The sequence below is a fragment of the Solea senegalensis genome, linkage group LG11 (assembly GCF_019176455.1).
Source record: "Solea senegalensis isolate Sse05_10M linkage group LG11, IFAPA_SoseM_1, whole genome shotgun sequence".
NCBI lineage: Eukaryota > Metazoa > Chordata > Actinopteri > Pleuronectiformes > Soleidae > Solea > Solea senegalensis.
The window spans coordinates 7,807,839-7,832,284 of NC_058031.1; the positions used below are offsets into that span (position 1 = coordinate 7,807,839).

The following is a 24,446-nucleotide window of genomic DNA, read 5'->3' on the forward strand; positions in this document are numbered from 1 at the left end:
TAACTGCACCAAAAGCTGTTAAACGGCAAAGATAAATCAGGTTTAGCTGGAGCCATGACCCGACATATCCTGTTTTCAGTCTGGGAGCGAGTTTGTGCTGGAATGCTGTTGTTTCCTGGCAAGTTGATGTTACCACATTTTCTCACTGGGGGAAAACCAGCCAGCACAGGAACAACCAAAAAGACAGATGCGAAAAAAACGATCAGCGCAATCTCCCATTCTGCTCATCCTGAGGCATAGATGGCCCAAACAGTGGCGATGTCATCACGTTTTTCTTTTAATATCGCGCTGTGCAATTTTACACACACACACACACACACACACACAGTCATATTCACATGACACACACTTTCAGTTGATTCCCTGCTGATCCTGTGCCCAAGGGGAGATGAGTTACCATGGCAACACTTGTCCAGCTCAGGGGTTTTGGCCTGCTTTACTCGTGAGCATGTTGAATGGGGTCAGACAGCACCAGTGCACCTCCTCCTCCCTCCCTCACACACACACACACACACACACACACACACACAACGGCTGATTGGATAACCCCTGTCCTGCGTTCTAGACCCCACCCCCACCTCTAACTTTCTTTCTGTTGACCAGTAGAGGTTAAAGGTTTGTGGTGTGGTGTCCTTCTCTCTATTGTCTCCTTGTGGAAAACTAGGAGGAGCTCTAATTATCCAGGAGCTGCTGGGAACCTGGTAGGTCCGCGGTACGAGGAGGTGAAAGGTTGTGACATCCGTCTCTGTGGTGCTATATCTGGTATGGGCTGGTTTTATGGTAGCGGTGTGACTCCATGGAGAGATAGACGTGTGTCCTCAACTGACCACCGAGACCTAACTGTGCTGTTTTATTACCTTAATAATCTGCCTCCCTGCTACACTCAACTAAGCTGTATGTATCAATAATAATAATAATAATAATAATAATAATTACAGCAGCAAGAAAAATGTGTGAATTTGGGAGGAAATAAATACTGTTCCTGCACTGTGCAGTACATTATTGAGTTGAGCAGCAGTAATTTGCTTTCTCTCTGGTACCCCAAGGGAAGGGTGCCAAAGAATGGAACTTTTGGGGGTTATTTTGGTGCTATTCATAATGAAAATGCAAAAACAAATACGAAACCGTTCCACTCGGTGGAATCACGGCTTATGCTCCTGTGTCCTCCCACCATTCCGTTACTACTTTTGCTCTCAGATGAGATTTTGGAAATGCTCCTCTGCTCGACGTTCACGTGATTACATCACTCACACGTTTATGCTGCCAATTCTAGCAGATCCAGCCGACCAGGGATGCCAGAACTCTGAACTCCCCGTCGTGGCGATGGAACAGACTTTTTGGTGACATTTCCATGTCAATATGAATTTCCTGCACAATCTCAATCTCAATCTGTCTACACAATTCAGGATTTCTGACCCTACAATGATTTTGTAGCACATAGCACAAATCTAGAATTACGAGATCAGCTGTATGGTTTTGAGCTGATGTCCTCTGCAGCGTCAGCTGTCGATCTGGTTGATTTCCTATATATGGTATATATATGGTATATATATATGTATATATATATATATATATATATATATATATATATATATATATATATATATATATATATATATGTATATGTATATATATATATGTATATATCTGCACAACTGTTGCTCATTGAACCTTTTTTTTGCCGTCAAGATTAATCAAAACTCCTGTTTGCACCCTGCATCCTGCACCCTTGCATTTCCTGCATCCACATGCTTGGCTGACTAGAACATTGCAGGAATAAGCTTATGTACAAGTGACCATAATTAAGTTAGTATATGTTTATAACTCTGATCTCCTCTTATCCTACGTTAACTTTTCCCTGCTTTCTTGTGTCTCGTGTCCTTTGTGGTGACTCGTTACAGGCCACATGCTTATGTCTGTATTATATGTAATTGGCCGAGGTCATGTCAAAGAGGACCCACATAAATCTGACCTTGATGAGCACTCCAAAGCATTATAGCCGTTTCATACATTCGTCAAAAACACACTCCATTCACCTATGGCAAATACGTCCCAGCACTTTCAACCACAGCGTGAGACATATAGAAAGGTTGCTCAAGCACTCGGATACATTACAGCCGCAAAATGTGGTGATTGAAGTGCTCTTATTATCCCATTTGCTGTGCAGATCCCGCTGGCTATAATCTCATCATATCTCACCTCTACCAGCCAATCTTGTCCCACATTTAAACCTCACAAATCCAGCGGGAGAAACTAAAACAATTTCATCTAATTTGCCCCTCACCTGAACCTTTTCTCAGATACTTTTTGATTCGCTTATCTTTGAGATCTACTTTGAAGGAGAGAGAAAACAGGAGGTGTGATATTTTCATTTGGTTCAGACGGTTTGACTTTCCTGTAATACCTTTTGTCAAACAATTATTGGATTGGCTGGGTGGGCTCAGTGTTTACTCACATCAAAAACAAAAGAGAAACAGAACTATAGCTTTTCTTTCTTCTTCCGCATGTGTCATAGCAGTGCGTGCTGTACCTTTGAGAGAAGACGCCATTATTATAGAAGTCAAGATATAGCTCACTATGTGTTAATAAAATAGATTTGTTAAACATAACCGCGAGAGCCACAGACTTTGCCACTCTTGATGACATCCCCAATCTAAAAAATGACCTTTGTCTGTCTATCTATGAGCTCCCTGTGTCCCTCTGTCCGTCCGTCTCTTTCTTCAGCCTGGTTCAGCTAATGAAGGAAAACGTAATGTGGTGTCAGCCTTGTACTTTATACAAACAGAGCCGCTTGTTCCTTCGTTGTTCAAGTCTCAGTGAAGTAGAAACGGTGGCTTCTGCATACTGGAGAACACGACTTTAGAGGACTAAGCAGAAAATCCCCGCTACCACATCCCACATCCCGTTTTTTTTGTTGTTTTTTTTTTGCTTTCTCTGAACCTTGTTGGCCTGCATCCATCACCAGCGCGCTGGCCGCTGTTCAGTTTCTTAATGTGCAGCTAAATATAGGCCTTGCATTGTGCTGCTGTGTTTAATATGTGTGTTCGGGCTGATTAGAGTTGATGCCCTGATCTCATCCCACCACAGACCCCTAATGCATGCCATGGTCTCTGGTTTCTATTTGGATTTTGGGCAAACAAGAGAAAGTGCTGACATAATCACGTTTTAAGGTTTAAGAATTATGTGACCGAGAGATGGAAATATTACAGAGTGAAAAATGAATCCAGGATAGAACCATAATAGACAGGCCCTTATATTACACAGGGAACCAGTTTAACTGCTCTGCCTTTTCAAAATTCACTGTCAACATGGAAAAGCTGGTCATTTAAAAAAGTGTTATTACATGTTATTTTTGGACACAGTCTCCAAACACCTGAGAAAATGTGTTGTAGAGGAGAGGGTTAACTGCTTTGTACATGGAGCGAAGAGGCAAATCAATAGGCTTTATGGTGCCTGGCCAAAAATATGAAAATAATTGCCCCTTGTATTGACTGACTCGGGTCATTTTAGCAGATATACAGTAGTGCCACCACGGGAGCAGGTTAGGTAGAGAATTACACATGTGAGGAGTGCAGTCTTCTCTTTTGATGCCTGTGTCTGTTTCTTTCATGTGTTTCTCTCCTTCCCCGACCCCCAGTGTTGCCTCTGTCTCCTTTTTTGTTGTTGTTTACCAATCCTCCAAATTCGGCATCTATTTTTTCCCCCTCCTCTCCTCTCCTCGCGTCTTAGCTCAATGTTCCTCTCCTCCGTCATCACAGACAGACTCCCTCCGGCTTGGGTCTGTCCGATGGGAAGTGACACATAGGCAAGCGGGCTAACACGCACTTTATGGGAGCTTATATTGTGCAACACGAGCGGGAACAAAAGGAACGGTGTGCCGGGGCTGGTGGGAGCCATCCCATACACATACACAGCACATTTCTACAAGCCTCTTTGCTACTGACACCAGAATTCTTCAGCATGACACCGGTGATGGATTAGATGCATTATCGAGGCGAAGAGAGGCTCTGTGTTTTCTCCCTGTGTGTGTGTGTGGAAAAAAGCAAGAGAAAGGAGAGGGAGAAACAGAGTGAGAGGGAGAAAGAGAGAGACAAATGCACACACACACACACACACACACTGAATAGCCTGTATCATTCCACCTGAAGTTAAGAAATACAATGGCAATCTGCCACATTTCATGCAGGGTTTTTGAGACACAGATGCGAATAGATAGATATAGTAAGCCTGGTTGCTACACAATATTCTGCCAACTGTCAAATATGACCATTCATTGTCGACCGCTTTATCCTCCACATGAGGGTCACGTGGCAAAAACAAACACCCATTCACTCTGATGTAATGTATATCCTAAATTACAGCCTTTCCCATTTGCTTATTTCGTTGTGTCATACTGTCTTTTCAGTTAAATTCAGCTGGAGCCTACTGGGCCAATTCGTCTGCCTTTGTCCCCTTTTTCGCAGAAGTCAAACGTTTAAGGACAAAAGCACTAGTCCTGTATTTAGAGAGTGTCCTTTTTGTGATGAAAGTTGCAATAAAAGCATCCCCCCCCCCTGACAAAATGCCAACAAGCCTCACTGCCTCTCAAAATGCTGCCATTAATCTGTCACGTGTCAACTGGACCAAGGTGCCAACCAATCTCCAATCTCTCAACATAAAACCCAAGGCCATTAACGGAGGCCGGGGTTGGTCACGTCGGGTGAATTGGATTCGAATGGACAGCGTTTATCACGGTCACTGTCAGCAGATGCTTCTGACCTGTGTCTTTCTCAGTCAGCCTGACCTCACTGAAGCCCCAGCAGAGCCTCCCCAGTGGTATCAACAAGGAAGGGTCAGTGTGTTGAGGGAAAAGCGAGAAGTCTGGGTGTGTTGTGCTGTGCTGTTGGAGAATTTAATCCAGTGCATGGGATCAGGCAGATAAAGGCAGCGTCTATCACTTCGACACCCAAGACTGTTGAACTGGATTAACACAGATGCAATAGATACTGTCGCTGCAAGATAGGCTACTTAGAGACTTCAACTTTCACTCTCCACTTGCCTGTTCTCTCTTTCCCTTCAAGCACAGCTGAGATTTGGCCTCAAGACCACAATCTCCCTACAATCCACCCCCATTATTCTATTCTTGGAATGGTGTAGGTGGGAACCCCACAATTTTACATAATCCTATCTCAGTCCGAGGTGCTTGTGCGCCTGACAATGTGGTTTAGTAAAGGTGTGCGTGGATACAAGTCTGCTCTCCTACCAAAGATATGGTGGTTAAAAACTGTTAACCCCTCGCATGAATGTGTATTGGCTTTGGCAGCCACCTGTACACGTGTGTCCCGTTTCAGAAACACTAACCTCCCTCAAGGCAGAGGTTTGAAAATAGACCTTTTTTTTTTACAAATCTGAACATAAAGCAGCTCTTATAGGTAATAGTTAGCAGCTGTGACCATTAAAGGAAAAACATGCTTTCAAAATGTTGCGGCTAATGTTGAGCAAACATTTGCAGATAAGCTGTAAAACAGAGTGAGTAAATCAGCAAATCATCCCTTACAGTGCTTTCTATTTATATTATATTATATTAGAATGTTTTCCTTTGAAAACTGGAACATTTTGCCTACATGCACTAGTACACGACATTAAAAACAATGGTTCATTCGAGCCTTTTCCTTTTGCCTCTATCTCTGAACAACAGCAACCACGACACACTGAAAACATATTTAATGCACTTTTACCCTGGATTTATTCAGCACTTCTCACTCAGCAAATTGCTTCACACGGACTCGCGTGGTTCGGGGATCCGGTGCCTGGCACTGTGTTCAAAACCGGCAAGACCGAGTGAGGGAAAGAGGGAGAAGGGCAATTTGAATCGGACTTTGGTCAGTCTTCAAACGTTTTTACGGGGTGCTTACATGGTCTGATCAAAAGCACCCCACTGGCACAGGCCCTTGTTGCCACAAGGGGAGGCCTCTGATGCCTCTGCCATGGCTTCCCTGTAGGCTAAATCCCCCTCACCTACACCCGTCCCTCCCACTTACACCTGACTGTCTGTCTGTCTGTCTGTCTATCTATCTATCTATCTATCTATCTATCCATCTATCTATCTATCCATCTATCCATCTATCCATCTATCCATCTGTGACAGATACTTGGTTCATTGGTTTAACAAACTGTCTTTCTGTCTTTATGTGTTGTGGGAGGTCAGTGCAGACAAAAAAGTCTATATTTACACTGTTCAACCAAATTATAAACGCTATTATTTAAATTGTACATCCAGGAAATTAAAAAAGAATTCTTTTCATGATAATAATAAAAAATAATATTAATGGTAACAATAATTCCATCATTATTTGCCACTGTATCTCTCTAGAAGCTCAATTGTTCACACCCAAAACACTGAAAAGAAACCTTGTTTCAGTTAACACTACAACAACGCCTGAAGCTTAAATCATTTAACAATAACTGAATGTGTCTGAGTTTTAATAAAAACCAAAAAGCTGATGTAATTGTCACAAAATATTGGGCTAAAGAGAAACAAATTCCAGGGTCTGAAGGTCTGTGATGGAAAACATGGCGGTACATAAATGTGCACAAGAAGACAGCGTCATTGTCTGATGTGAGTATTTTGACCTCCCTTTCCTCGGCTGCAGCGCTGGTGATATAAAGAAGTTAGCTAATGGTTGTGCCGTTGAAATGGAGAGCACTGTTAGACCCGGCCAGAGCAAGAACAGATCTCTGGGGCACCGGCTATGGATCGGCCCTCCTGAAATAGAGTGGTAGTAATATTGTCACATAGGCTTGAGGGTATGAATCCAACCTGTTAACAGCCTTCTCCTCCAGCCTGATAAATAATGCAGGGTCAAATGGGGCAGCGAGAGGATAGGTTTAAGTACCTGAGAGAGTAGGCTAAAGGTTGAAGGAAAGAGATGCTGAGATTATGGATGTTTTGGACATGAGAGGCATTTACTTAGGTGCCAGATACTGTGGGCTTATAGGGAGTGAGATAAAGAGGCTGTTGTTGACTAGTATTTTTGGTTCCCTAATATATTTGCATGGGATTTTTCTTCAGCTTTCTCTTTCTTTTTTTGTCTCATTCAAACATCCAAAAGTGAGTCTGCCCTGCAAAGAACCCTCCATTCAACTCAGCAACTTCACACACACACACACACACACAGATTTCTTTGCCTCCTTGCAATTATGTGGGTGTGTGTTTGTATCTGCAATATGTGTGAATGTGACACGTCGTGCAAGATCCACAGCCACCGTAGAAAAGCAGCTTCTGAATGTGAAAAGCGACTGGCAGTTTGTGTGCACATGGCGGAGTGGCGTGAGCACTCGTGGAGTCCTTGGCTGTCACTGATTTTGATTCAATTTTGTCAGAGCTGAAAGCCTAAGCTGTCGAAAGAGAAGAATATATGACGGCAGCAGAGACGGAGGAGCATAGGCAGCGTTGGTGACTTGGGAAAACGGAAAGCTATTCATCATTAATTGCTTCAGTTTCCAATGCTTTATGAGGGTCACGGGGTGGCTGGAGACATAGGGCAAACAACCGTTTACTCTTACACTCACACCTATGGTGGACCGTTGGACGAAAACCCTCGTGCACGTGGGGAGAACATGCAAAACTCCACATAGAAAGGGGTCTTGAGATCGGAACCGGTGACCTTCTTGCCGTGAGGCAACAATGCTGGCCACTGCATCACCATGTAGCCCAGCCGTTCGTCTCTAAACACTTTTTGCCCTCCTGATGAAATGTGTTAGGACAGTGAAATGTTTAGCATTCAGCACAGTTTGTTCTTAAACTTGTTATGCTGTTAAACAGAGTGTTACACCCCAGTACAGGCTTTGTTTCTCTCGCTCTGTGTGTGTGTGTGTGTGTGTGTGTGTGTGTGTGCCAAATGTGAAATAAGAGGGCTACAGCCACTGGTGAGAGCTGTGTGATAGTGATCTGATTCAGATGAATTGCAAGCATACGGGGGGGGCGGGGGTTGTGGAGGTCGGGCTATCTTGTGATCCCTGGTGGCAGCCTGCGAAGGCACATATCACGGCATGACAGACGCGGTCCTTTGGGTGCGCACACAACAGACGACACGACGCTGGCCTGGCCATGCACCGGCAAGCATATTTGCTAAGGTTCTCCCTTCACACTGCACTGTCGGTGACCAGATGAAGACTGGCACGGACCCCACATCCTGCTTTCTCCTCCTACATATGGTTTTCGCGTATGTGCTCTTTTCAGCGTTTGCATTAGCCTGCCAAGGTCAGACGTGGGTCAGCCGCGGAACGCTCAACCACTTTGAGCTCTGCTCCGTAGCTGTGCCGCCTGCTGTCGTGCACTCAGCTCACCCTGAAGCTTTGAAGGCAAAACTCGAGGGGCCTTGTGTGAACTTGCATCACATTTCTATTACTTGACTATCCAGCAGTTTGACACACTTTCATGCACACTTGCATATGTACACAAAGGCATGTCTGTGTGCAATCGGGCCACATTCCCTCCCACGTGCCCCGTACATCTTTCTTTTGACAGACATGTGACCTTGACTTTCCCCTCTCTGATGTTTTATAGAGGGCCCGGCTGCTCTTTGATGCTGTCAGCATCTGAATAGATAGATGAATGTTTGGGCGGAGTGAGGCGGGCGGTGATGGACAGATGATAGAGCCATCAGCTTTCTCGGGTAGACGAAGGTCTCGGGACACGATGTGACATCACAGAGGCGTCTCTCACGCCCCGCATCACAAAAACCCTGTGGATTTACGGCTGCGGTTCCATATTCAGCAGTCCGAGTCTGATGAATAAAGAAGAAGCAAGGCTGGCTTTAGCTCACTGGGTCAGTGAGGGTCACGTACGTCATATAAGTCATTAGATCCCTCCCTTTGCTGCTTTTGCGCAGAGGTGGTCTTGGCTTTAAGTTCAAAGCTTTGCTGTGATAATACATCAGTCATCGGGAGAAAGAGGAAAAGAAAACAGAGCTAAGGTTTCACAAAGGTCTAGTAATATCAGCAAATAATTCTTAACAGTTGTTGTAACCTTGTCCTGCACTGAATCACAGAGGACTGACATTTACCCCATAGCATGCACATACTATGGGGTGCGCTGTATACATTCAATAAGACAACGAGTTATGCATTTTTTTAGAAAGTAAGATTGTGTCCCCGCTGTTATTCCCAGTTCTTGAATTCCATATTCATACAAGCCTCATGTAGTATATCATACCTTCTCCATGTAGCTCAGTGATAATGATAAGTTGTTTTGCAAATATGATTTGACCTGCGCTTGTCATCGCTGTCAATCAGTCTGTATCTGTTGTGCTACTCCTGCTGTCAAACTGATATAAATAGCAACCATTGACACTTGTTTGTTTGTTTTTTTTTCTGTGTTCTCCACAGATCCGCGTCGACGGGCCTCCTAACGGCGGCGTCCAGTATGAGACGATATCAGTCGTCAAAGACGGCAGCCCCATCCTGAGAGACATGGCCTTCTCCCTTGACCGCAACTACCTCTACGTCATGTCTGAGAGACAGGTAGGCGTTTGAAAAAGCACCTGCACGCAGAGGAGAAAGAATGGTTTAAATGTGTGTGTGTGTGTGTGTGCATATGTTTTAAATGTCACCAAAGGGTGTGTGTGTGTGTGTGTGTGCTCCTGCAGGGCCCAAGATGGCCCACCTCTCAACATCACCACCACCCTCTGTTAGCTATAAATAACCAGGGTGGCACAGCAGGGGACGATGTGACAGCGTTTGATAATGAAGAAGAACAATGAGGGCAGGGAGGAGGAAAGAAACTGAGAGTCAAGGAATAGAGATGGCACAAATGAGAGAGGGAGAGAGAGAGAGAGAAAGAAAGATGAAGGGCACTTCACTCGTCTGTTTGGTTGACTGACTGACTGAGAGGCAGCGGATGGGAGGAGGAGTGATGAGGGAGAGAGGGACAGCTGGAGGAGTGTGTGACTTAGACAAAAAGAGAGACACTACGAGAAAAAGAGAGGCAGAGCGCAAGGTCACCCTTTCCGTTCATATCGAATGAAGTGACACAGGTGGAAAGAGCGTGATAGCAATCAACGCACCTGACATACTAAGTAGGCCGAAAACTTACGGGCGGAAGGGAAAGCGGCGAGAGTGAAGGAATGAGGAGAGGAGAGGAAAACGAAAAAGGAGCGGATACAGAGGACAGCATCCCCAAAGACATGCCAACATGTGAGGCTGTCAGCACGAGGTGATGGATTGCCATCCTCGCTCCTTATCTGTGCTTTTAACACACTCAACAACTGGCTGGCCAGAGTTTACAGGTTAGGAGCTGTGGTGGGTGGACGTGGTGTAAAGGAGTTATTTAGATGAAAGTGTCCACTGATCTGCTGATGCTTTTTATCCTTTCGGCATCAAGACATTGCTGTGATGCTGCATATGATTTGTTTTATTTCACTTTAAAGAAAGAAAACCCAGCATTGCTCACTTTCAGTCAGGGACTCGGCAGAGTAAAAATATAACATTAGTAGCTCAGTAGCTCTGCGAGGGTTATTGTTGATTTGTTTGGCAGACTAAATACCCTCACATTTTTAATGATACAGAATCACTACCAAAATATATCTTATGTATATCTTTGTGCACTGTGCATCGTATCAATTCAAATTTGCTTATTTTATCCACAAACCTTGAACTTGCACACGGTGGCGAGATGATGACTCGACTCGAGGCGTGACATGAATTCCACATATAAAGTTAGGACTTTGTACTTTGTCTTAAAGTCTGTTTCCCATATTTTACTAAACCCTTTATTCTCTCTTATTCTGTGGATGAAACAGGCTTTTTGATGTGGAGCTCATAACTGCTAGTCATCCGAATGAGAAGTGATGATGGTGAAACTTATTAGTATTCAGTGTGTTGACTTCTCTGTCGTCTCTCTGGGGGTCGGAGTGGATTGCAGCAGACAGACAGACAGACAGACAGACAGACAGACAGACAGGCACAAACACATACTGAAATGCAGCCCCTGTTTTCCTTTTTCATTGCTGTGTCAATTTCATCTTGAATGCTTTGATTTTTCCAGCCTCAAGGCATGGACCTCATCCAATATTATGTATATTATAAGTTTAGATGGAAAGGATTATATTAATGTGCAGCATTCTCGTGTATTCTCTGTGATGACACGGGGAGGACTTTAGAATGTACAGTAATTCACACCTGACCTTTATTTTGCTGCCACCTCCGTACAGTACATCACAAGATCCATGTACAGTCTAAAGCGCCGCTCGTTCCCATATGTCTAGCTGAAACAGTCTGAGGCCAAGCTCATGTGATGGGAGACGGCTAGAACAAAGGAGGGATGATATCAAATAGAAACCAGGGCAGATTTGGCTCCGGTTGCATTTCCTACTCTGAATAACAAAGAGGCCCTCTGTGTTTGGCACAGTGGGAGAGAGAGAATACAGAAGGCAGACGCTGAATGACACAGCGAGAGAGGGAGACGGAAATTGGGAGAAAGTAGTGTTTGCTTAGCAAGGCCGTTCTCCAGAACGCGGGCTCCTGCTCCCTCCAGTCCTCACACCTGTCTGTGTGTGTTGTGGTGAGGCTGACACTCATGGGATGTGCAAAGCTAGGTAAATACAAACATGCAGACAGACACACACACACACACACGTTTTCTGCCTCGGTTTATTATTTGCATAGGTGCCGGCATAATGCACTGGCTCTTGCAATCACATTACACTCGGCACAAAAAACACTGTAATTACTGACACTCGTCTTCCAATCAGTATTCAAATGTGATCTCTGTAAGGCTTTTAGAGGCTTTTCATGCGGCCCCTTTTCTCTCAATCGCATACGTACAGCTCACACTTACTTTATAGGCATACATCTTTCTTGGCTGACTCTAATACAGTTCCTGTCTACCCAGGAAATGTGAACTTTACACTCTCTCTCTCTCTCTCACTATTATGTGTTTCCTTTCCACGCCATCATTCACTTGCCCAGAAACACATTGAATAGCCCCCCCTGTTTCATATTTGTTCTGTCGTGCTGCCATGTTAAACTGTGCCTCTGTTTTGTAAATGTAATGACAATGGCATCCACCATATTAATGATGTGGTGAAATTGGCCCAATGTGAGGCGGTGCAGTGGAACTGATGAAAAGACCTGGCTCACTGACTTTCTCCTCTCCAGGAGCAGTATATGAGTTTGTGTGTGTGTGTGTGTGTGTGTGTGGCTTCCTGTAGGGTGCTGTATCATTACTGACAGTCGTGAAATACATAGCAGCAGGTTTTCATCTCAAGATTTATCTTCAGACATCTGTGTATATCCGTTATTGTGCCTGTATTGAAAAACAAGCATCACTGTTGGACGTTCCCGAGCTCCAGGATGTGTGTCGTCCAACTGTCTCGGCGCGTCCCCTGATTGTGCAGATTCATGGTTACGGATGTCTGCCAGATCACATGTGCGAGCCATGTTGTGCGGCGTGCGCGCTGTGTTCAGACCAATATGAAAGTGATTTTTGGTACTTGGCCGGGTACCAACGCCATTGGCAAACGCAGAAACTGAGAGAAAAAGGTCACAGTTGTTTGTGGAGCTTCAGCTGTGCTGCCTCCAAGACATGCCCTCGTCTTTTTTCTTCCTCCTTTCCTTCCCCTTTCCCTTTTTTCTTGTCTGCATCATGAAATGCCCCCTGAAATGTCTTACATTCCCGAAACGCCTCGCTGAATTTAATATTACATCACAGGCTGTCGATTTCAAACTGAATGCCACATGTTCCACTGCTCATACAAAGTACACATGGGTATGGACTACATAACATTGCCTGAGTTCCATATGGTAAATCACAGAGGGCTTTAGGTTGCTCTGCAATATAAGTACGTAGAGCCAGAATCACGGTGTCTACAGTAAAGCCAGGACAACTCCAGCTCAGCAGGGGCTCTAATCAAACAGGTAGAATAAATACTCGTATGTGAGTGGCAGCTGGAGCATAGCTACACCACCGATCCTGCTGCCAGCTCATGCAAATTCATTCCATTTGATTTGCATGAGTGTTTTGCCTGGCCTCATCCTCAATCACTGCTCTTTTTCTTCCTTCAAAAACACAAATAGACCTCACCTGGTTCTTTTCAAACTGGGATCAGCCCTGCATGTGTGTAAACTTTGGACCGAGATTTGGACCGGCGAAGGGACATAGAGCACAAGCATCCATGACACTGTGCACATACGGCGCTGGGTCCTTTTATTATCAGTTCATGAAAACAAAGGGCTAAATGGTGACAACTACTCCAGCTGTGAATGGGCTCTTTTGAGACCTGGATTATCAGTGTTTTTATAAGACCTTTTCATTCCCTTTGTGGTGTATTGTGCTGTTATGGCCGCTGGCACCCAGCAGTAGGGCGAGCACTCACCACACATGGCTGAGAATCAGTAACTGTATTATGTTGGTTGCTTTGGTCAGTGGCTAGTATGCAGAGCCCGGGCTATAATGTATTATTCATGGTGAACAATCAAGATTTTAACATCTGAAAGGGTTTTGAAGTGATACCTGTGGCGGAGCCTTAGTTCTTGCCTCAAAAGGTTTTTGAAAACACCTTTTTTACTAATACCAGTGGTAACGTTTTTTTTTTTTATCATGTCAGGATTAAATCAAAAAGAAAAGAGGGCGGCTGTTGACTTTGTAATCAAGCTCAACGGATTTTTGTAAAGTTTTATAGCTATGGCACAAATGAATAGACATAGACATAATAGACTTTAACAGATTTACTATTCCCATTGAAGCTGTGGTCCTCTAATTGCCAACTCTTTATAAGTGTGAAATTCCTGTTAGCATGACCAACTGAGGGATACGGAGCTAGCTTGTAAAACAGACTCATCTGTCATGGACAGACACACAGTTCAGCCATGTGCTGCTGTCACTCTCCAATACGCTCTTTCCCCTTAAAAGCATTAAACTCCCTCAGTCTCCAATCCTCAAACACGTCCGTCCTCCCGTAGCCGGTTCCATGTATTGAACAGCAACATTACAGCTCAAAGATTATCACAAAAGAAAAGACCTCCTTTTTTTTTTTTTCCAAATCTGGCAATTTCTTCCAGGTGCTCATCTGTGAAATTTGAAATACATGCATGAATTCTCTCCTCTTCTTAACTCTTTTCCCCCATGAGGCCTCGACTCAGCCTGTTCCCCGATCTCCGTCCCCCTTCCCCTTATTCCAACCAGACCCTTTGTTTGGTTGGTGTGGTTAGATTGGGAAGAAAATGGGTTCAGTGCTTATCAAGACAGGAGGAAATAGGATTCATTCACACCTTGTCCTGGCTTAGATGAGCTGACATGCTACTGGCTCATCATTATGCAGGATTTCCGAGTGTAGGACATGCTGATTTTATGTGCTAATGGGCGTGGAACACGTGATGGCTCATAGCCAGGGCTTTGACTGTGCACTGTAGGTGTGACGGCTCAAGCAGACCAAAAAAAAAGCGTCTAACAGCAGTGTCGGTGGAGAGACATTTGTCTCCTGGGTTTTCTGTTGACACCATCCAAAACAAAAAAAGATTGGACTGGCCCATATCCAGGCTAATCATATGTGTGTGCGTTGTTGTGTGATATTCTTTCTTTCTTTTTTTTTGAAAGCCCAATTCTCCAGAACATACCAGAAGGTGTTTGCTTCCTTAACTAATTGAAGATAGAGGAATAATCCACTGGAGAGGGGTGAAGTCTGTCAATTAATCAAGCAGCAATGGACACAACTGTAGGGCAAACATGGACAGAGGGTTGGACAATTGTGTCCACTTGTCCTGAGCCCCATCTTCCTCTCATCCACTTGTTAGTTTGCTCTTATAGCTGAGTAAGAAAAGATTGGTGAGCCTGCAGCTGCCAAAGAATAAACAAGACCAAGGCTTTGACCGCCGACCCTTATCTCTCGGTGTCCGACCAATCTGTCCATCAGTGTCACTTGTTCAGAGAGTCACAGTAAATTGACTTCCCACCATTAGAGCACGGAGGATCTTTGAAAGTCGGCTGCCTCAATCAAAGAGCAAGGGGATATGCTGAAGTGAGTTTGCAACAGACTTCTCCTTCTCACTTTTTTTTTTTTCTGAGGTTCAGAAACCAGAATGATGAATATCATCCTCCGTTCCCTCTGTTTGTGAAATGTATTCCTGCATCCCAAAAGATATGAGAGATATAGTTCTCTCACAAGTTCCTAAAAATACCCTCGGTCCCCTGTAGTATCTGTGGCTGGGCTTTGCGGATATATTGTACCAATCATAGGCTATCAGTGAGGTTTGCTTTACAGGAGGTGCTCTATACTACAGTACCAGCCGTAAAGTCAGCACCAGAGTTTGTATGAAGGGGCTGACCTGACGTGCACGAGGCTCTGTGATGCCATGTGCAAGCCACACGGGAACCACACATCTGCATCTGATCATGGCCACCACCTGTCTTTATAGGTAGGGTATGCAGGCTGAATTAACTTGCTAACTAGAATTGCATGTAAACAGATTAGGTTGGTCACGCTGCCTCAGTCCAGTGTGACCATTGTGACTGCGGCTAATGCAGAATGCATATCTTGGGTACCGTGTCTGTCATTACCTCAGCTTCCTAGTCAATGCTGACAGTGAGCAGCGTCTCTGCAGATACTAACACCGCCGCACGCCTCTGGTGGCTCATTAAGGATGATTGACAGGGATTACTTTTTTTTTTGAATGAATCCGTACTTTGTGGATAGGAAAATGCTGCACACTTTCTCTTTGAACAATAGATACACATCTCCAGAAGAGCTTCCCCACCAGTCGGACAACAAACATTGGCCTTGATAGATCAGCGGGTTGTGTGTTTTATCTCAGATGTAAGTGCAGCAGCAGGGTCAGTGTGGAAGCCATAGGGGTGATCAATTGGCTTCAGTGGCTTCCTCAGCCAGGTGCTCTGCCGTTGTACACACGGAGGCCTGGAGCTCGGAAACTTCATGGCCTTTGATTCTTTGTTCCTTCCTTGACGGCTTCACTTGATATCGACACCTGGACAAATTAGGATGAATTCCCCCATCAATACCAACATGCAGTTTTATTGATGATGCGATTTAGGTTTTTCATTCTGAAGAAACCACTTTCATCGCGCGTCCCATTTGTAAAGCTTGGTTAAATAAAGGAGCTTTGAGTCTGTGTTTTGTTTGTTTTATTTTTATTTGTAAGAAAATAAAGTAGTGTAATTATCCATTGTTCATGCGAGATCGCCTTAATTGTATTTTTCCAGTATTTAAAAAAAAAAAATAAAAAATTTCAGAATTATTCTCTTAAGGTTTTATTTAGTATTTTAATTTTTAATCTGTTTGCCAGGATCTCAAATTAACACATTTACCAGTCACATTTCCCATTACAGCAATCTCTTGGCCATTTAAAAGGTTTAGTCTTTGGCACATGGTTCTGTATGAAACGACGTTGTAGCTCTGGAGCGGAACACTGTGGTTTGAGCTACTTTTTCAATAAAAGTTTACAAACGTAACAAGGTTATTTCCCATTTGACGGGCTTGTCAGCGGTTGCGGTCTATTTTTTGCCCCAATCAGACATGTTGGGAGGGTTCATGTGCTCTTATGTTGACACACATGCTCCATATGTTTGGTTAGAGCATGTGTGCTTCATCTGTTCATGACGCGTCTCTCAGCATCGCAGAGTCAGAGGTTGTGGGAAGTTCAAGGGTTGACTGAAACTGTTCATCAAACTGAAGGGGTCACTCAGCAGGTCAGTTAGACACGCCCCTTCATGGAATCATGTTTTTTTTTACAGCATTAGTTTGCTTAACAACACATTGCGACAATATCTTTCTCATGATGACTGATATAATTGTCCCTCCTCGCGGTTTGCAATGTTCTGGCTATGTTTTACAAGGCTGAATGTTGAGGCCTGTTTGCCCCCCCCTGCGCTGGCCTACCTAACAAATGCATCTCATTTGCATGAGTCCCCATGCAGGCATTGTTAATTGACTTAAGCCAGGATTAGTGTTAATCGGGTTTTGTGCCCTGGAACCATTGGCCAATACTAACCTCATTATTTGATAGCTTCACACATCCTGTCAGTCCCCATCATGCTGTTAATTAATAGAAGCAAGTGCCTCCAGTACCCTGCTTGAACCCCCAATTACCTTCCATCCATCCATCCATCCATCCATCCATCCGTCCATGTGAATTCATTGACGAGGCCAGCGGTCTGCATATAAGCAAAGTGTGCAGCTGTCAGAAAACAAGTGCCCAATTGTTTGACATCAGCTTCAGGTAAAATGGTCGACACATAGACTCAATAATGTCAAGTCCACCATGACTTGGTTTCAAGACTCTTGTGAGAGACCCGATGGTGGGTTTGGCTTTATAATAATGTGCATCTGCACATCCCTTAATACCAGTTCAGACCTCACGGCTGTCTCCCGCTCTCCCCCCACTCCCCCCACTGGCCCTGTGACATAATATGAGATAATGAGGAGAAGGATACCTGATCTTCCGACTTCCTGACACCTCTTTCTTTACAGTTTTCCATTTGGCCATTGCTCCCGTATTGACAAGGAAAACAATTTTCCTTCTGGACAGGATCAATGATTTTTTTTGGAATGGCAGAATTTGTAAATAATAAAAAATAATAAATCTGTTTTTGATAAATTGAACACACTGTAAACCTCAATCGCAGGTTCCTTTCTCTCTTTCTAAGCGAGAAATAAACATGTCCTTGAACCTATTTTAAAGCCTCTCATTATGACAATGCTGTTAATCTCTGGTTAAGCTCCAGTTTCCGGCTTCATCCTGCAGCAAGTGCTGCTGCTGTCTGTGTGCTGAATTCAGAATACCTTCGATGTAAGGATATGTACACTGATGATTTAGGAGTGTATGATGTTCACATGTATGCACAGTACATGTCTACGCGTTTGCAGGTCCACATTATCACTGTGGTTGTGTGCCAAAAAGAGTAGTCCAAGAGCTATCCTGCCAGAATAATCAGCTCTATAATTAAGAGCTGTGAATACTGTATGCCTCCCCCCCCCCCTTCTTTCTGTCTGTCTGCCTCTAATGGCACAGCATTTGTCTATTTCCTCCCTGTGCCTATGCAGAATGCTCATGACATTTATTGTGAAACTAATGGCAGTGCTTCACTCCTCCTAATTGTAGGCTTTAATTGCAATAATTATTTACAAGCCTAATTAGAGCCTAGAGAGTGTCAGAGAGAAACATGAGTGCTGGTTGAAGGAATCACGACAGGGTTTGTCAGGAACCAGACGAAGAGTAAAGTAAATGTGTCCCTCCCTCTCTCACTCTCTTTGTGTGTCTGCGCGCGTGTGCGTGTGCGTGTGTGTGTGTGTGTGTGTGCCAGTTGTCTACCACTGTAGCTCAGAGATGGGGCTACAATCTTCAAAAAGGAGTGTAATTCAGTTGGTTCAGTGGCGAGCAGCATGCAGGCTTGGTCCCCAACCCTGCAGCGCAGGTGTTTATATAGAAGTCTCAGTCTGACTCTGCAGACTGATGTTTCCTGTTTTGGGGGAGCTGACAGCTCACTCCACTAAAACCACCAGCTGTCTTCTAAAGTGATAAATAAACGTGTATGTGTGCTTGCACGCGTGCATTTTTCTCGTATTTGTCACTGTTGCCTGTTGTGTGCTCTAACCAGAGCCTTGGTTCATTTGCTGCAGTTTGGCAGAGCCTCAGGTGGTCTACGTGTGTGTTTATTTGACTGTGTGATGCAGTCATGCTTCCAGGGCTGCAATATACTCTTTGTCTGTCCTTCACAAGGCCAGTCTCTGTAAATAGGCTCCAGCAGGAGAGATACTCGTTTTGATGTGATACCCATGGCAGTTCAACCCTTTCGTCTTCCCAGTGGAAGGAGAAACACTCTCTCTCTCTCACTTTCTCGCTCTAGTTGTGCAACACTTTCTCTGATTTTCCTCACTTTTTCCCTTTCTTCTCTTCGGTCAATGCGCCGTCCAATGGGAGCACTCATTCCCACAATGCCATTCTCCTCTCTCCTGTGGCTCACTTCAACAAAGCTATCAGCTTGAGCTTTAGTGATGTAGTATTGTTTGTGTGTGCATCTTTGTTTTGTTGGACTTCATTGGTATCCTAGCGCTCTTGCTGTGGGGGAGAGTTATCTGTAAACTTAAAAATAATACAAAAGTATGGAACCTAAAATCTTGAACTGGCTATAAAAAGCTAACTGAATACAGTGTAGCTCAAAAGACTGTGTTGCTACAAGATCCAGTGGCTTCTGACCTATTTTGCCGGTGCTTACTCTTTTATCTCAATGTCGTAGTCAATCCAAATGAATTATTTCAAATGCCATCAGTCACTGGTCAACGTTCCCGTTTGTATACATTTAGTATACAAAATTAGAATTTACATAAACATAAATGATGTTATTATACATTATTTAGGCATACAGTTTGTGTGCCCCATATGTTCCATTTGGTTCCTCGTGAAATGAAGCCTTCTTGCAGGACATGATGCCCCAGCTGTAATCAGCTGACTGCCAGCTGACCACAATCTATTAGTTCCGCTCCAATCACAGCTACTTTCACTTTAAAGGCGGACCATTTCCATAACACTCCTCCCCTCACTCCTCTCTTGCTATACTAACCACACACCGCTGCTGCTTGTAAAGCTTTGCCGCCTTCATCTTTCAGAGATCAGAGTTTTGACACGCTGGAATGTTTGTTATTCAATGTAAAAGTTATTCTATGTCTTGCTTGAGCTTGTTCTTGTGTGGGGGGGCTTTCCTGCATTGCACTGAGCGCGTTGTTTGACCGACCCACGGAGCCGTCGGTGCCAATTGCTAAACAATAAATAGTTTAATTATGACATAAGTGTTCCTAACTGAAATATAACGTTCTCATGAAAGGATTGTGCGTGACGGATATGAGAGAAAAGGCTTGCTGTCACTCTGTCCTCATGAGGTGCTAGAACTCACATGCGCGCGCTCTCTGACACTGAATGAAGATGAATGAGCAGGAATGAATAGCACATGTTCCAATGCAACATTGGAGGAAAAGTGTTAGAAAGAGATCAGGCTCGATGAGACCCGTGATTCAAACAGTGCATCTGCTGACAGCCTGTTGAAATGTTACCCTTCATGGAGACTTGTACGTCGGATATTTGGAGCCACAAGGATCACATGGTGGTAATAGATAGGGCCACAGAGTGACCGTAGGAGCTGGGTGGGGGATTTGGGATGTAAAATCGACACAACAGATTTGTGGTAGTCAAATTCTCTTTATCCACAGTGGAGGCAGCATCCTGAGCTTTTTTCTTTTTTTTTTCTTGTAAAGTTCATGTGTGGAACCAAGAAGTGCCACAAACTGTACCACCTCAGAGGCAAAACACTTAATTATTTCACACTTTCCAAAAGCAACTGGGGAGCAGTTAATTTGGCCGCTCAGAAGCAGCTGTCTCAGAGTCTAGGGATGAGAGGGAAAAAGAGACAGAGGGTGGAGAGAGAAGAGCGACGAAAGAGAGTGAGACACAAAGGCAGTTTTGGCTCATTATGTTGATTTTTTTTTTTCCTCTTCTGCCAAACAAAGACAGCCAGGCACTTTTAGACACACCGCTGGAGATCAGTCACTGCTTTCCTTTTTGTTCTCACCCCACAGAGTTTCTTTGTGGTTAAATCTAATAACTGTCCCTCCACCGCAGGAGCATGTTTGCCCATAGCCTTTGTCTCTGTACAGTTTATTTTTTTATTTTTTATGAAATCAAATTGGATCAAATCACTGGCACTGTTACGGGGTCTGAAGAGGTCTTTCAGCCTCAGTCCTACTCGTACACTCTCATTTACATATCGCCACTCGGTCCAGCTGAGGAGTGGGTTGTGTGTGATACAAATACAAACATAAACATTTGCATATGCCCATAAAGAGACACACACACACACACACACACACACGCTCACTTGAAAACACACCCAGTTTGGAATTAGATGCGTCCCTCACCACCTGAGTCTAGTTATCGACGCTCCTCCTCCCTGTCTGTCTCTCATCCCGCATGTACACAAATTAACATTTGTCTGGGCTCACACACAAACACACAAACACACGGACGCACACACACACACACACGCGCGCACGGGGGCTTACACTCGCTGCACAAGCAACAACCCCGAGAGCAGTGGGGTGTAACCGAACCCTTCATTTGTATGTACATCATGTGCACCGGAAGAGACACTGAGACAAAGAGAACAAACATGCTCACGTGCACACGCGCTCACACACGGACAGACAGACAGACAGACGTAGTATGGAGTCCCTCTGTGGAACTGAATTCATTTCTGTCTGTCTCCACCTCCAAATCAATACCCCCAATGGTCGACAGACAGCCCTAAGTGTGCCAGGGAGGCTCCCTGCCATTCACACCCTCCCCGTGCACACGTGCACACGTGCACACTCATGCCTGTTGATGTGTGATGGCCTGTGCTGCTTTCCTTATTAACTCCTCACATGCTGACTGGAGCATACACCTCATTACTGGCTGCATTGACAGTCTGGGTTTCCCGCTGAGAGACACGCAGGAACGCCGGGCTGAGACAGACAAGACGAGACGTACGCAGAAAGATGAGCAGGTACAGTGAAGCGACAAACAGCGAGAACATCGCGTAGACATGTGGGCAACTGACAGGAAGGAAAAGAAGTCAAAAAACAGCTCAATTAAATTTCACGGAGAAAAGCAAAGGCTGATAGATCTAACATTGAGGCCTCACATTGTGACTCATGGACATGGACATGGACGTAACGGGACAAACCTATGTGGACGCCACTGTATATACAGCAATTTCCATCTTTAACCATTTTACCAGAAGTGACTAAATGTTTCCAACCCACTGCTAATGTATTAATGAGTCATATTAGGCGTTAGAGTGGCTGTTGCTTAGACAACCTGTGCCTTCAAAAGAAGTGCACAGTTCATCGTGACGGTGGCTGAGTGGAAGCCGGGTGCCATTTGCAGTTTTTATAGAAGTACTTGAGCACCCGTAATATGCATATGTCACGCACCAATACACACAGACGGGCGTCGCGTTCAGAAAGAGGCCGAAAATGGAGTTGAGTTGCTAAAATAACGTAAAAATCGAATTAAAGCGTAGGTATAGCGGCACGTTTCATCATGGGATGTCACTGTGTCTCCTTTTATAGCTGCCGTTGCACGCTCACACATACAAGTTCACAAATACTCTCAGGCAGTTTCACAGCTCCCTGTTTCCCTCTCTTAAATGTCAGTGTGGGCCTTTTTAAAGCTGTTGCCAGTGAGCAGGGAAGGATGGAGGGAGGCTGAGAGTTCAAAGTGGCCAGGCAGCATGGATGTAATTTCCTCCTTTTAGCCTCCTGCCTGAATTACTGAGCAAAGAGGCCACCTTGACTGGGAGCAGAGAAGGAGAGTGAAGCTGGGAAGGAGAGTGGGTTTGGGGAGATGACGCGAAGCAGCCACAGGGAGTTTCAGATCAGCTCACCAGCATCAATCTCGACACATTTACCTTCATACGAGAGGTGGACCATGAGATGTGAAAAGCAATAAAGGCTCTGGAGGTGTCATTAGCTGCGCTTGACGTTGTGTTGTCGTTAAGTAATTAATAAACTGAGCAGAGAAAAGGCCATCATGAATAAAGAATTTAAAAAAAAAACAAATGTCGAGAAGCAGCTGAAAGTCAAATTCCTCGCTCAAGCTTATCATAATGAATATTGTATTTGATATGAGTTATTGAACAGTTTTGTGGGCATTTTAAACCCAGAGCGTCCGTTGTCTGCAGTGCATTTAGAAAAAGCACAGCTGATGGAAAGACAATCAAAACACACAAACACACAGTCTTAGTATTCCCCTCCTCTCCTTGCCCAAAAAAAAAAGAGGATTGAAGCCATACATAATTGATACACTCCTAGCTGTATTGACTGGTTGGATTTTTCATCCTCCTCACAGGTCGATTCCGTTACTCCATTATTTCTATGGTCGCGCTCCCTTTGCTGCCTCTTAGCCCCCCTGTGATTTCTCCCTCCAGTCCTCCCGTCTGCAATGTCCAAACACATGCACACACACAGAGATTAGGAGACAATCCCGTCCAATCCCGAGACCGTTGCATTTTGTCCATAATCCATACAGTTGCCCTCCAGTCCAAGGGGCAACTGAAATTCAATGGCTTGGTGGTGCATATGTGCAGTGTGTGTGTGTGTGTGTGTGTGTGTTATGCATGAGAGCGAGGGGTGACTTACCACCAGTGCAGGTTTAAGTGTATGTCAAAACACAAGATAAAGGATGAATATTTCATCCGTCTTTATTGACAGAATGAGAATCTGAGGCTGAGGGGGGAAAAAAAAAACCTGCATCCTTCAAGGGAATTGTGCGGTTTTCTCTTTGCCACACTGATGAATTGAACCTAATACCCGATCCATGACATGATGTACATTAATAATTATAATCACACGTATGCCTCACGTTCAGGTAGCAGTGGCAGAAATACCGTAGGCAGAAAATACCACACTGTGCGGCGCATCTGTGTCCCAGAACGTCCTCCCTTTAATTAGGCATATATGAGCAGCCACATTGCCGTCTTGGGAGCGCCTCATGCATTTTCTTTTTTGGAAATGCAAGTCTCACCTATTTTTTATTTTTTTGTTACACTAGACGAGCACATTTTCATTTCCAAATAGACGGGGAACGATCATCTTTCACCACAATGTCAATCTACAGCTGCAGCTCACGTCACAAACACAACACGTCCAGTTCCACGTGTCAAAATAAAAGCGCTCCAGAGCTTTTCAGGTCACAGGAATGTCAAAGTCCTGGGATTTAGATGTTGGGGTCTAGAGGATATTCATAGGATTTCCAAAGGCAAACTCTATCGTTGACTGCAGCAGACTCGCTTTCTGTGAAAACAAGACATAGCAGTGGAAGCAACAGCAGCCACAGAGAGTGTGTAGTAAAAGAGGCCACATTAATGCCGTCACAGTCCACAACAATCATAGTTCATCACCAGATATGTCATGAAGGACTCACTGAACTCTATTATTTCCAATTTAAGTACATGGTTATCATTCTTGGGTCAGCATTCACACATAATGGCCACTCAGCTTCAGAGTTCATGCTGCGGTCAGAAGGCACACGTCTGACCTGTTACTCCCTTTCTCTCCTGCCGGGCAGTGTGTCTCCTACCAGTCTGTTGCTTCTGACGAGGTGCCAGGGATCAGTTCTAAAGAGGTGGCGGCGGCGGTGGTGGTGGTGTTGTGGTTGTTGAAGCCAGAATACAGGTTGAAAAAGAGCGATGACAGAGGTTTAAGATGCAGTTTGGCATGGGAATTTGGAGGCAGCATCTTTGCTTTGTTAAACTGTGATGGTTCGATTTCCACTGCAGTCTAGTATCATTTCAGAGCGTTAGTGAAGCTGTCGCGGTTGTTGTGTTGGCTTTGCCATGCCTCTCTTTGATTATCCCTTTGCTTTTTTTTCGCCCCCTTCACAATCAGCCTTGCAGTGCCACATGGCATTTTGATGTTTTCAGT

At 44.5% G+C, this 24,446-nt stretch overlaps 1 protein-coding gene across 3 annotated transcripts in view; it reads left to right on the forward strand.

Annotated features, from left to right (window-relative positions):
* Window positions 1–24,446, forward strand: part of plxna2 (plexin A2) — a 165,654-nt gene that overhangs the window by 60,877 nt on the left and 80,331 nt on the right. For all 3 annotated transcript variants that reach the window (XM_044038260.1, XM_044038261.1, XM_044038259.1), the window contains exon 4: window positions 9,370–9,504. In XM_044038260.1, the coding sequence (XP_043894195.1) occupies window positions 9,370–9,504 (135 nt within the window). The remainder of the gene's footprint in view (window positions 1–9,369; window positions 9,505–24,446) is intronic.